Here is a 15000-nt window from a genome sequence, read left to right as displayed (position 1 = left end):
CAGGCATTACTAAACACCTAATGGATCAGATTATGTAAAAAAACTCAATTTTGACCAAACATGGAGATAGAACCTTATAATTCTAACGTCACGATACAGCACTGCCGTATCAAAACAGAGCTTTTATTCTGAAAGGGAAGGAACTTGGAGGTTCGCGCATGCGCGGTTTGCAATTCAACCGCTACCAGACGTTGGTGCTTCGCCTGTCGTCGACCGAGGGTCTTCAAGCAGCTTCTCCTGCCCGCGTCTTCAGGCCTCTCTAACCCTTAATTATTGAATAGAAGGTCGTTTGAGTGCATAACCGGGGAAAAGAACGAACCCATTTCGATTATTTTACCAACTGTAAAAGGTGTGTTTGCTTACATTCATTCATTCATTCCTCTTGACAGTTGACACTGACAACCGCACATCATCATCATTGTGTTAGCTTAGCATAAAAAGCGAGCTAGCTAGCTAGTAGTTGCTAGCACAGCACTTGATCATGCAGTGTTATTATTAACTAGCCAAGCTAGCGTCTTCGCTACTCACTCTGACTCTGCTCTTCTTCTGGTGCTTAATTTTAGAATTAAGGTCAAGTTATTCCCATGTTGTCTTCGCATTCATATTTGCATTGCTAATGTTAGTTAGGCGTCTGTCAGGCGAAAGGCGCGATTGATTGGCGCCATGGTTCATCCAGACCCGGGCTGATAAGGACGTCCCGGGAGCGGGTCGTGTTTGAGTAGCTTGCAAACCCGTTCGCATACATAATAATAATAATAATAACTGTATTTATATAGCACTTTACCTCAGCATCTTCAAAAGAAAGGATTGATCTAATCTTGGCAATTCTTCTGAGGTGAAAGAATGCTATTTTACATGTCCGTCTGCTTTGCTTGCTCAGCAACATTCGTGTCAGGTGTAAAAAATAAAAAAATATTTTTTTTTAAATATAAATGATGGGATATCGTCGTTGGCTAAAGTTAGCTATTTAGGTGACAGGAAAGCTATGTTGGTTTGCTGGTGTCTCGTTAATACACGACAGAATGTTCTCGTAGTCACATAGCCTGTTTCCCAGCTGGAGGCTAATTTACGTCCTTTTTTACCTCAGTGAGCGAGAAAATCGACATCCCTTGGGAACTGTAGCTGGCTGGGGGCAAATGACTCCATGTCTTGTCGGCGACTCCTACTACCCACCCCAGTTGACATTCATCAAGTCACTCTCACCGTTTAATCCCCCCCAGGCCTTTTCTGACCAAATCCAAAATGTTGACGCAAGATTACAGCCCTGGCTGAACTGCTCAAGTGGAGTAGCACTGTCGGCAACGTCTTCCTTTCTCCATCTTTACCTCGGTGACATGAATAATTATCAGGCCCCACATCACCAGATGAGGCCTGATCAATGTTGTAAAAGTCATATTTCTTGTTTTCTTGCTGTGATTATCGAGGTGTCATGCCTGGTCATTGACAGGCGTCATATACAGGTTTGGTTTGGTTTCATGAGTTCTTAATAGTTGCATTTCTTTGTTTGTCCTCACAAAGGGAACCTGGACAATTTAGGACGCCTTCTATTGTAAAAGCTGTCCATCTCTCATCAGATGTGACACAGCTGCATTACTAGGGGTAGTGTGAAAGGTTTGACGCTGGACACTGCATTTTTGGGTTAGGTGAATTATGGGAGGCAAAATTCACATATACGTATATAGTATACATTTTGAGAATTACTTTTTAGCACAGTTTTTTTTATAAGAAAACAATGGCAAGAAGATGCTCTTACTGCTGATGAGGCAAACATCAATATCTCAAACCTGAAATGATCTCAATTGATAGGGCAACATTTATGTATTTTAAATAATTATCATATTTATTTATTTAAAATTATATTTCCACAGTTAGTATGCCAAATTACAATTTCACATTGTTCAGTGCATATTGATTTGCTGTTCAGTCAAACTTGTCAGTGACAGTTTGATTGTACTCTGAATTAAATATTAATTAGCCTAATATTTCATTTACGCAAACATAAAAAAAATGCACTGTAATTTCCAGTAATGCATTATTACAGCATTTCCCCTCCCCAAGTAGAACTTCATCAAAATAGTAAATTCCGCACTCTTCACAAACGTAATCAAACCGCCCTACCGCCATCAGCCTTTCTCTCCAAATCACATTTGCAATGGACAATCTCCATCGTGGATGCTTTTAAAATGGTTAATGGTACACTTATATAGCGCCTTATTCCAATCATTATTGGAATATTATTATTGCAATCATTAGACGCCGGCTCTACCCCCTGCCCCACAGACGCCGCCTCCTGCTTTTTAGTCTAGTCTTAATCTACATCCATGGTACCAGCCCTATATCTATTTCTCTCCCTTCCCCTCTCTGGCCCTCTCCTTCCCTCCCTGTCTCTGACCCTCTTGTCTCTCTCCCTCTCCCCAGATGAAGTTGCGGTGGAGCTGGGTGTGTGTGCTGCTGCTCTCCTCCCTGGCGCTGTCTGTGGCTCAGGAAGACGAGCCGGAGCTGGAGGACGAGGAGGACGCCACGCTGGAGGACGAGTCCGCGGAGGCTGAACCTGGAGCGGAGGCTCCTGAATCTGACTCTGACGCTGGCGAGGCGGAGGCGGACGCCAACGCCAACGTCTCTTTTCAGGTCAGTCAGCGGGTCAAGAGCTGACCAATCAGGAAGGGGACTGACCCTGTGTGTCTCCGTCTCCCAACCTACTCACCCCCTATCTAGACCTTCACCCAAGCCTTATCCCAAAGTGATGACACCCTGACCCAACCCTATCCCTCCAGCATTATCTCCAAACCTCATCAACACCACGTCCCTGGCTTCAGACCTCAGCCAGTTCCTTCTGTGTATACATTTACATTCACATTTTATATTTTTGGCATTTAGCAGACACCTTTTATCCAAAGCGACTTACAACAAAATACATTTGTCTAAGTAAGTGAATTATCTATCCACCAGTCATATCAGGAAAAAGTAATCCACACTCAGGGCCAGGGGCCATTGGCAATCATAATGCTAGAAGAAGGAAGAAATTCGATTTTTTTAAAATTACTTTATTAGATTTTAGATTAACAGTAGAGAAACTGTAGAGGGGATGTAGATGTCTCAGGAAGGACAGTTAAGGTGTAGCCTGAAGAAATGGGTCTTCAATCTACAGCGGTATGCTACACTATGGGGTTTACATGCCTTGATTAGCGAGCTGCTAATCTCCATGAGATTCTAACCTCTTTCACTGATGGAAACACACAGGTAACATACAAGACGCCGGTTCCAACTGGAGAAGTGTACTTCTCGGATACGTTTGACGATGGTTCACTGGACAGGTAACCTGTGTGATTGAGTTGCCAATATAGATCGTGATAACATAAAATCAGTCTATTGGACTGTCAGTGGAGTGGTTAATGTGAGTAACTTTGCCCAACCTTCCTGTAGATGGCAGCAGTCCAAAACAATGAAGGAGGATGCGGATGATGAAATTGCTAAATATGATGGTCAGTGGTTTTGTTATGATACTTTTGTGTGTGTGTGTGTGTGTGTGTCTGTCTGTCTGTCTGTGTCCTTGTGTCCTTGTGTGTGTGTGTGTGTGTGTGTGTGTGTGTGTGTGTGTGTGTGTGTGTGGGCGGGCGGGCGCTGGCGTCTGTGCGCACCACTCAAACACCTGTCCCTGTCCTCTCTCCCCAGGTAAATGGTCAGTGGAGCAGCTGAAGGAGAACAAGGTTCCAGGTGACCAGGGTTTGGTGCTCAAATCCCGGGCCAAGCACCACGCTATCGCCGCCCTGCTGGACAAACCCTTTGTCTTCCAGGACTAGCCATACCTACAAATACGGCGATATCACGCCTCCTTTGGACGTCCATATATACAGAGGTGTGTATAAACCTTTATACAAGGTCCTGGAAATGGTTGACATGTTTTCATGAACCTTAGGTATGAGGTGAACTTCCAGGATGGGATCGACTGTGGCGGAGCTTACATCAAACTACTGTCAGACACAGACGATTTGGATTTGGTATGTTGCAGTTTTCAAAACATAAAACAATTTACAGTTTCATAAATTGACACTCACAACAACAGTGGTATTGCTTAGAGAACTTCTTCCACCTGAGTGTCACCACACAATATTTACTTTTCTTTTCATTATTTTTTTTACCATTTAGCAGACTCACAATTAGAGATTACAGGGACAGTCTCCCTGCAGTAATTTAGGGCTCAAGAGCACACTAGTGGTGATTCCAGGTGGGATTTGAACTCATGATCACAAACCTTCTGATCACAAGTCCAACTCACTATCCACTAGACCACCACTGCTACTATGCAGGTCTTACAAATGGAAAGTGGGGTTGCGAATAAAAATTCATCCTTATTACATGTTGTTGATATCTCAGGAGCAGTTTAACGACAGGACACCCTACACCATCATGTTCGGGCCTGACAAGTGTGGCGAGGACTTCAAGCTCCACTTCATCTTCAGGCACAAGAACCCCTTGAACAACGACCTGGAGGAGAAACACGCCAAGAGGGCCGACGTCGACCTCAAGAAGTTCTACACCGACAAGAAGACGCACCTCTTCACCTTGGGTGAGAGAAGGATGATGATAATACTGAGTTATATCAGTGATTCCCGCAGAAATGAAATATACTTTGGGGGAACGACTTTTTTCTCAATTCCTGCATTCTAGTGAATTTTTGTAGTAACACTGCACTTCAGACAACCTACAACTGGTGATGGTGTCTAGGTCTTTAAGTGTTAAACAGCTGAGAGCAGTCACTGCTGTTTTTTGTGGTCTTCTTTCACACACACATCTTACCAAGTGTGTATGAACATCCTCACAAACCAACAAAGAACATGATCTATATCAAATTTAAGACAGAAAACTCCACACTGGTATCTGATCGTCAATCACCGGATAACTTTATTTTAACTATATACAAACTGGTGAATTATACTTTGGGGGGAGCCATTATACTTTGGGGGCCCCCCAAAGTATTAACATGCTGTGGGAATCACTGTATATAGCTGTCTTCTAAGACCCAAAGACGTTGTCTTTATAAGAGCCTGATAGATATATTGGAGCACCAATGTTAGCGGCTGATATGAAATATCTGTATCGGTACCAGGGTTTCCGTTAGAAAAAATTGCCGCCGGACATCGTGTCCGGGAAGATTTCGATTTACCGGACAAACGTGATATATTCCGGACATATTAAAATATAATAAAAATAATTTTTTTCAAAATTATATATTTTTTTTCTCCAAATCTAATATAGCTGTTTGTCGCGGTGAACGGTGATTACTGTTGTGTAGCGGCCTATATATGCCATTTAATGTCTATTTCTCATCCGATACGATTAGATGCGAGCTATATAATATATAATAATATAACATGATTCGCATGCGCGCTATATGTCCAGCGCTGAACGGGCGCCTCTGGGAACTGAACAGACAGCATCGATCAATGAACGGACTCCACATTACGTTAACTGAAGTTTGTTAAATTGTTTGGGATTAATGTGAGTTTTCTATTTTCTCTTTCCAGTTTGACCCTTTTTTTTATCAATAAAACAACGTCATTTCTATAACCAGGTCTCGCTGGTTGGGAACGCATTTCGTTTAGCTGATATGTTACGCAACCGAACAGCTTCGGGAAAACGAGTAGCAGCGCACATAGTAGTGAGCAAATACTGACTTCCACTTTTAGTCCTAGGCAAAGGTCCAACACAATCAATTATTACACGTTCAAATGGCTCCCCTATAGCAGGAATGGGATGCAATGGTGCGGGTGGAATGGATTGATTAGGCTTACCCGCCATCTGACAAGTATGGCAACAGCGGCAGTGCTTGGCAACATCCGCCTTCAGTCCGGGCCAAAAGAAATGTTTCAATATCAGCTGATAAGTTTTAGTTATACCTAAATGTCCTGACCACTGGCTCTCATGTGCTACAGATAACACCTGTTGTCTATAACCCACAGGCACAACCACTTGTTTTACAGTATTCCACTCACAACCATTTGCATTAGGAGGAGACCATTTACGCATTAATATCCCATCGTTAAGGAAATAAACTACGTTGCCCCCTATTTCAGATTCCTCACTAGCTGCATGTAAAAAACATTTGTTTAATGACTGATCAGCTACTTGAGCGACACGCAATCGCTCGCCGGTTACCGGGAGAGATAGGCTGTCAGCGGATGGTATGGTAGGACTCGGGGAGGATGGTAACTCTACCACTTTCTCCCTGGGAGAAGCTGAAACAATCGGGTTCTCATCCCTTTCAGAAAAGGCTTGCATAATCACACTATCACAGAGAGAAACATCGCTATCCTCCTCTCTGCCTCGACTCGATTGTGCACGAGTTATAGCGCACACCGGAAACAACCGCTGTTTTGCATAGGCAGCCTACACATTAGGAGTCATCATCATGCCGGTGTCAAATCATATCATAATAAAAGAAATACATAGCCTATATATTCGTCTTTTTTAAAATAGAAGGAATCAGAATGTGAACTTTAGCGAATTGTATTCAAATTGTGCTTAGAGGGAATTATTTTCACCGGACATAAATGTCCGACGAGTTTTCATTTTGTCGGACTTCAATAAATTTTACCGGACAAAGACCGGTAATTACCGGTTAACGGAAACCCTGATCGGTACATATTTCTCCGATAATGCAGCAGCGTGATGTTCCAAAATCATATAAAAAGGAGTGTAATTGGTGTTTTTTCAAAGCAGTTTGGTTCCATGCTTGAAATCAAACAATTACTATGTTAAAGTAGAGATTCTCAGCTTTTATTTTATAGTATTTGTGGACATGCTGGTTTCAATAGTAATGGTACAAGCGAGGTGTACTCTGCAGTGTAATTTGTGCAGACATCAGAGAGCTGTCAATGTCGAAGTATTGATTCTAGGCTTTGGATTTTTCTTTTTTCTTTTTTCTATTGGTGTCTGACAACCTGAGGAAAGAGGTGTCAATGAGATCATTTCAGGTCATTATTGAGAGATCGATTGTTGCCTCATCAGCATTCAGAGCCTCTTTTTGACATTGTTTTGTTATGAAAACTGCTAAAAGATTTCTGGGGGGGAAAAAGAATTAAAACATGAATGAAGTGAATTTTTGTCCCCATAATCTACTCAAGAACTGTTCCATTATGTTCCTTTTCTCCCTTTTGAAAAGTAAATGTATATATAGTCGGGTTGGGCGGTGATACGGTAACTTGGAGGATTTTAAAATGCCCACGGTGTGCTTTTCAACACCTTCATAACATATTGGCTGCATTATTTATTAACCTGCCAAACTAAGATTTATGTTGATTATGTTTTTCCTATTCACAATATGTAATACGCCCCTGCCAGCGCTGAGGATAGTCAGGGAGGGAGGCAGAGGATTGTTTTTTTGTCTTAGTTGAGGGAACAGGGGTGCTTCTCACACACACACACACACACACACACACACACACACACACACAGGAGTGAGGGAGAGATATTTGTTTGTATTTGCTTTTGCCAGTATAGCACCAGCAACCTACGTCAAAGTCACTAGCTTTCCAGATAACTTCGCCCCTTTGCTAGCAAACATGGGCAGTGGAGAAGGCTGTATAGCTGACACCACATAGGCTTTTCAGTGTATATTAAACATATGGAGCAAAGATGGCCCTCGTAATGTGTATTTTTAGGACGGTGTAAAGGTGTGAAAAAACTGTAGAATACAGTATTTATTACAGTTCTGAGGATGGTGGTTTTTTTTGTTAACTTGGATAACTGTATACAATACGCAGAATTATCAAGCGTTTTTGTTGCCTTTCTAAGAGTTTGATGCTGATGTACAATAACTGACCGTCCCATCATCCTCCTCTCTCTCTCTCTCTCAGTGCTGAACCCCGACAACAGCTACGAGCTCTTCATCGACCAATCGAGTGTGAGCCGGGGGAGCCTCCTGCACGACGTGGTCCCGCCCGTTAACCCGGCGAGGGAGATCGACGACCCCAAAGACTCCAAACCCGAGGACTGGGACGAGAGGGCCAAGATCCCCGACCCTGAAGCCATGAAACCTGAGGACTGGTGAGGGAACGGCCACTCAGAAGCCAACACTAACACTAACTCATAGTTTATTACACTAACTAATAGTTTATTACCACAGGAATCATTGTATCAAAGCTTAAGATGATTCTCCATATCCCAAAGTTTAAACTAAACTCTCTTTCTATTCCTGACGTGTGTGTGTGTGTGTGTGTGTGTGTGTGTGTGTGTGTCTGTCTGTCTGTCTGTCTGTCTGTCTGTCTGTCTGTCTGTCTGTCTGTCTGTCTGTCTGTCTGTGTCTGTGTCCAGGGATGAGGAGGCACCTGCTAAGATGGAGGACCCTGATGCTGTGAAGCCGGAGGGCTGGCTGGACGAGGAGCTAGAGTTTATTGCTGACCCCAGTGCAGAGAAACCAAGCGACTGGTAAACACGCACCCTTTCTCTCTCTCTCTCTCTCTCTCTCTCTCTCTCTCTCTCTCTCTCTCTCTCTCTCTCTCTCTCTCTCTCTCTCTCTCTCTCTCTCTCTCTCTCTCTCTCTCTCTCTCTCTCGATCATGAGTCCCTAATGAAAACATAGACTGTGTTTAGGGAGGTAAAACCCTTCATGTGTTTTGGGAATAAAGATGGGTATCCTTTCTCTCCGTCTCTTCTCTCTCTCTCTCTCTCTCTCTCTCTCTCTCTCTCTCATGTCCAGGGATGAGGAGATGGATGGAGAGTGGGAGGCCCCTCAGGTCCCTAACCCAGCGTGTGAGACAGCCCCTGGGTGCGGGGAGTGGAAACCTCCCCAGGTCAACAACCCCCAGTACAGGGGCAAGTGGAAGGCCCCTCTGGTGGAGAACAACAACTTCCAGGTAGAGACTACAACATGGACCCTGTCATAGGCTGGGCTAGTCGTCGCCTAGGGGATAGTTGATAGAGTTGGACTGGTGATCAGAAGGTCATGAGTTCAACAGGGTTCCCACGGGTCCTTGAAATCCTTGAAAGTTTGAATTTGAGGTAGGGCTGCACGATTTGGGGAAAAAATTCGAATTGCGATTATTTGGACAGATATCGCGATTGCGATTAATTTGCGTTTTTTTTTTTTTTTAAATAGCAAAAAAAAAAAATTTTAAAAAAAATTTGTAAAGTGTGGCCATATCTCCGGCTAGGAAGGTCGTATCAACGTGCAGTTTGTTTGTACGTCTTCAGGGGACTTAGAGGCTCCCTCCTCTAGCACCCCCACAGCCCGAGCTACGAGTGAAAGAACTAAACTTACATTGGGTTGCTTTAAAGTTGGGTTGCTTTAAAATCAAGCTTCAGATTAAAACATGTGATGGAGCATTACTAACCTGACTCAGGTGGTTTGTTTCACACAACCATCTAGGAAAGCTTAATTTGTTGGTGTGCGTTCATTGACGTTGACGTTCATTGACGTTCACGTTCATTGTTGACGTTCATTGTTGACGTTCATTGACGTTGACGTTCATCGACGTTGAATCCGACGCGCTGTATGACGTATCCCATACAGGTAGTGGTGGTCTAGTGAGTTGGACTTGTGATCGGAAGGTTGTGTGAGTTCAAATCCCGCCTGAAACCTCACCACTACTAGTGTGCCCTTGAGTAAGGCACTTAGCCCTCAGTTACTCCAGGGGGAATGTCCCTGTAATTCGTAATTGTAAATCGCTTTGGATTAAAAGCGTCTGCTAAATAGCAAAAAAAATAAATAAAAAAATAAAATAAAAATCGCAGGCAAATCGCAGGCTTTGCGATTAGCTAATCGCATCATTTCAAATCGCGATTTCGATTTAAAATCGATTAATCGTGCAGCCCTAATTTGAGGAAATAAAATCGAGGCCTTGAAAGTTTTTGAAAATAGATATGGGTCATTGAAAGTGCTTGAATTCCCCTCTCTCTCTCTAAAAAAAAAAAAATTATAAAAAATGTTTTATGTAATTATAGAGACCATCTAGTCATGTTCAAGCCGCTACATTCAAAAGCCTCTCTTTTTAATTGTTGTCTGTGAGCGGATAGTTCCAATTATATAAATTCTCATCTAGATCTGTCTCACACTATGCCGTGTTGGGTCCTTGAATTTGAGGGAATTGAGTCTTGAAAGTCCTTGAAAAGTGCTTGAATTTGATGTTTTAGAAGGTGTGGGAACCCTGGTTCAAATCCCACCTGGGCTGGGGGGGGGGGGGCGGACACCACCACTAGTAAGGCACTTAGCCCCTAGTTACTCCAGGGAGACTGTCCCTGTAATCTCTAATTGTAAGTCGCTTTGGATAAAAGCCCTTGATTTAGAAAAAGGTGGTCGAGCCACGTGTGTCGAGTGATCAAAAGTCAACTGCCTCCATCCAGGAAATGTGGAGCTGCTTATTGGTGCTGGGTTGAATCTGGTCTTGAAGTCTCTTTCTACTGGCGACTGTTTTGAAAATCAAACGATCACTTTGAACCACGAACGTGGCTGATATTAGTTTCACCATCGTGGACCACGTTGGAAATAGGTGTTTTTAGTAACACTTTCATGTCCTGTCCTCTGGGACCAGATACAATGGGGGAAGTATTCAACACATCAACAATGTTTTAATTCAACATATTTCCATTGCAGCTATTCACATGAAATGTAGACCAGACATTGGTATTAACTCAATAAAACTACACAGCTAAAGAAATTGTAACATTCCAGTCCATAAAAATAAAAAATAAAAAGCGATTTGATGTGTTGAATACTTAATTCCCCCACTGTACATTTTATGCTGTATGTTTGTTTTAAATCCCAAACAATCAACCAATCATTCCTTCCGCCTTTTCCTCCCCCTAGGGAGTGTGGAGCCCTCGTAAGATTGCTAACCCGGACTTCTTCGAGGACCTGAGCCCGTTCCAGATGACCTCGTTCAAGGCGGTGGGCCTGGAGCTCTGGTCCATGACCTCCGACATCTACTTTGACAACTTCATCGTCACGTCCCACAAGGAGGTGGCCGACCGCTGGGCCTCGGACAGCTGGGGCCTGAAGAAGCTGGTGGCCAGCGCCAACGAGGTAGACGCAACACACACACATATATGCATATACACACACACACACATGCACACACACACACACACATGTATGCACACGAACACACACTCGCACACACATGTATGCACACGAACACACACGAACACACGCGCACACACACGAACACACACACACACACACATATATGCACACGAACACACGCACACACACACTCACACACACTCACATGCACACACACACTCACATGCACACTCACACTCACACACAGACACACACGCACGCACGCATATATACACACTAGTGTTGCACGATATACCGGTACCAACGATATACCGCGGTGCCAAAATGTCACGGTGCCTACTATACCATAAGCTTTATACAACGGTACTACCGTGGAATACTATACTACCGTGTTGAACACGGTACCAGCGGGGCAATGTGTTACCTCTATTACCAAATTCACTGGTTCTGCTAATGAGGACAAGACTGGCTCGCGACACTGTCATGAGAGAAACACTTTCGGCTGCGTTCGTCAATTCGCTCCGAGAGCGCCGGAGCGCACACTGGGTGCAACGTCACAGAGCGACCGATTCGTTTGATTGGACGAGAGGCGTTCCGCGAGTGCGGGTCAGATTTCCAGAGCGAATTGACGAACGCAGCCTTTTTCGCGACTACCCATCGCGTTAGCTTTGTCGGCTAACAGGTTAGCAACCTCAAACGTTGTTCCTATGGTTCCTGCGAGCTCAGTGGGCATTAACTAGAAAATTAAAACCACTGAGTTTTCTCTTGAGCTACAGTTTGGAAGTAGCCCTCTATATTTTTGATATGCCAGTGTTTGCTTTTACTTTTCAAGTTCGCGAAAAAGACCCCACAGACAGACGGACAGACATACAGACACAGAAAGACAGACAGACAGACAGACAGACAGACAGACAGACACACACACAGACAGACACACACACACACACACACACACACACACACCTACTTTGCTATACTCTTGCAAAAGGCCAGTTGGTCTGTTTGATGTTTCAAACTACTTATTAATAAACATGTTATTCACAAAAATATCGGTTTCAGTACTTTTACTTACCTGTAGAGTTACAGTGTAATGCATTAAATGCATGTTATTCATGCACCACTCATTAAGTTATTGTAACTTGTATAAATACATTGCATGTTCATAAAAATAAAAAGTGTTACAAAAGTGCCGCGGTATCGCGATACTACTCAGTATCGTGATACTTGGGCTGGTATAGTATCGCAGGGTAAAATATTGGTATCGTGACAACACTAATACACACACAGCACAGAGAACTCCTACATATTGTCTCTCTCCTCCCTGTCTCTCCAGCCAGGGGTGTTTGCTCAGTTGACGTTGGCTGCCGAGGAGAGACCCTGGCTCTGGGTGGTCTACATCCTGACTGTGAGCCTGCCGGTTGGCCTGGCCGTGCTCTTCTGCTGGCCTAAGGTACGTACACACACACACACATCACGCACGCATTCTACACACATACACACATCACGCAGACCGTTGACTCTCCTTAAAGGGACACATTTGTTTGACCTCTTGTTCATTATCTCCAGCACTTTACCAGTTTCTACTTGTGTGAAAACTGTGATTTTCTACCTTCTGTATTATGCAAAGAGACTCATAGGGTGCTCGAGATAATGAATGTGGTATGAGAAGTTGACACGTCCCTTTAAATGTACATCCTACATTAACGTATTTACCATTTAGCAGACGCTTTTACCAAAAGCGACTTACAATTAGAGATTACAGGGACAGTCTCCCTGGAGTAACTTAGTGCCTTATTCAAGGGCACACTAGTGGTGGTGTTCCCAGATGGGCTATGACCTCATCATGACCTTTATTTTACCTGTCTACTCAGCACCCATCATCCTAATCTCATGTTTGGTTCTCTCTGCATCCCACAGAAATCTGACGATGACTACGTGTACAAGAAGGTGGACCCCCCTCGTGCAGATGTAGAGGAGGAGGAGGAAGAGGAGGAGGATGAAGAAGAGGAAGAGGAGGAGGAGGAGGAGAAGGACCCAGGAGAGGAGGCCAAAGCGCCAGAGAGCTCAGAACCAGCAGGTCAGACAGAGAAAAGCACAGATCTCCTCTTTCTCTTTTGGTGATTTTGGTGGAGGATTCAACATATGAAAATGCAGTATAGACAAAGAAGTAGACGTAATAAGTATTAGTTTCGTTTATTAGTTTAATAATTTTGTGGACAGTCCCCATTAATTAACTGTGCAGTAAATGGAGAAGCTTAAGCCTACATGGTTAATTTCCAGCTGTGGTCCCCGGCCAGCTGTCAGTAGGCACCCTAATGAATGCTTGTACTCGGGTAAATAAAGCTTAAATAAATCAATATAAGGAGTTGACACCTACTTGCATAGATTCAGCTGGTTCGACCCTGATTAAATTGTGAGTTGAATTGATCCGGAAGTAGCAGGACAACAAACAGTACATTATGAATCTGAGCTAAATACTTTCCTACTCCCACACTTTCAGAAGCGGAGGAAGAGAAGGTAGAAGCGGCGGAAGCGAAGGCAGTGGAGGAGGAGAGCGGAGCGGCGGGTGGCGACAGCCAAGAGGAGGAAGAGGAGGAGGAGGAGGAGGAGGAGGTGGTGGTGGAGGAAGAAGAAGAAGAAGACGGGAGCAAGACCAAAGAAGCTGTTTCAGATGATGAGGTGAGTTGTTCCTGCGTCAGGAAACGCTACCGTGCCTCTGTCCTGTTGAAGATGACGGGCCCTTAATATTACAACACCGATATTACACGGTCACAAATAACTTTGACATTTCGGGACAGATGGCTGCTTATCTCTCAGGTTGGCTTCCCCAGCCTGCTCTAACAGGTCGGTGTAGATCAATGCCAGAAAAAAAAAATGGCATTCCAGAAAGGAAAAAAGTCGTCCTTCTTCTAGCACGACGACTGACAATGGCCCCTGGATTGAGCTTAGATTACTTTTTCCTACTAAAAACTGGTCGATAGATGATTCACTTACTTAGTCAAATGTAGTTGTTCTAAGCCGCTTTGGAATAAGCCGTCTGCTAAATGCCAAAAATGTTAATGTGAATGTAAGTTGAGGGGAGGCAGCCACTCTTTTCTATGTTGAGATGCAGCCCTAGGAGGCTCGCTCTACCCTCATGTCTCCCTCGTCTGTTTTGTCATCCCTCACTCTTTCCTCTCTCTCGTTTCCAGATGAAGGAGGCGGATGAGGGTGGCCACACCGGAGACGGCAACGGCAACGGCAACAAACAGGCAGTGAGGAAGAGGAGGGTACGGAAAGACTGACAACGTGAACACATGCCTAGCCTCTCCTCTCTCTCTCTCTCTCTTGCCCCACTGCATGCCTCCTACCTTCTTTTTCTCCTTTCCACTACACCCTTCTCTCCCCCCCCCCAAAAAAAAAGAATCCCCCCCCATTTCACCTCTTTTATTCATCCCCTACACCCCTCATAGGCCTTCTTGACCTTCAACCCCCCCACCCCTACCCCACCACCTACCTCCACCCCACCTCCTCAGCTTTCAGTCTTCCTTTCTGAATATAGTTCTTAGTTTTGGCTTTATCGTTGGCATTTTTGATGTAACAATCAGTTCTCTCCGAGTCTCCCTTCACTCCGATGAGGGCCCTCGGAGCACAGACCTCCATGGCCCTGTTGCTGTATAAACAATAAAATAAAAACTAGCTAGATCAGTTCCACCACATCGCACAGCAACAGAAGGATATTTCTGACAATAAGGCGCCTTATGTTAGGTTCCAAGGTTACCTCGTTAGAATGATACGTTTTCATTTATGAATTTATGAATTAACTTATAAAAAGGGAGTCAACAATGTCAGTTATTTTGTGATTTTCTTTTTTAAACTTTTATGAAATTATCCTGATTATAAACTGAGGAACAGAAAACAGCACTGATAACATGTACCTATTTATTTTCGTTTTAGACTTTTATCTCTTGTTCATTTTATGACTGTAAAAAAAGAAAAGAA

At 43.9% G+C, this 15000-nt stretch overlaps 2 protein-coding genes across 2 annotated transcripts in view; one reads left to right on the top strand and one right to left on the bottom strand.

Moving 5' to 3' along the window:
• The window catches only part of LOC308161248 (histone H3.2), a gene marked incomplete at its 3' end in the record, with an annotated part of 174362 nt that overhangs the window by 126571 nt on the left and 32791 nt on the right, over nucleotides 1-15000 (bottom strand). The window lies entirely within an intron of this gene.
• On the top strand, nucleotides 287-14341 carry clgn (calmegin). Its single transcript, XM_080535236.1, is given in 16 exon segments — nucleotides 287-349; nucleotides 2419-2628; nucleotides 3241-3314; nucleotides 3424-3482; nucleotides 3673-3797; nucleotides 3801-3817; nucleotides 3917-3998; nucleotides 4375-4567; nucleotides 7857-8046; nucleotides 8314-8427; nucleotides 8698-8854; nucleotides 10804-11019; nucleotides 12353-12469; nucleotides 12937-13096; nucleotides 13520-13698; nucleotides 14211-14341. Coding segments are annotated over 15 exon segments (1986 nt in total). The 5' UTR covers nucleotides 287-349; the 3' UTR covers nucleotides 14304-14341.

Source organism: Nansenia antarctica (assembly GCF_963989245.1).
Source record: "Nansenia antarctica genome assembly, chromosome: 6".
Taxonomy (NCBI): Eukaryota; Metazoa; Chordata; class Actinopteri; order Argentiniformes; family Microstomatidae; genus Nansenia; species Nansenia antarctica.
The sequence above is the reverse complement of the archived record's forward strand: the minus strand, read 5'-3'. Positions and strand labels throughout refer to the sequence as shown.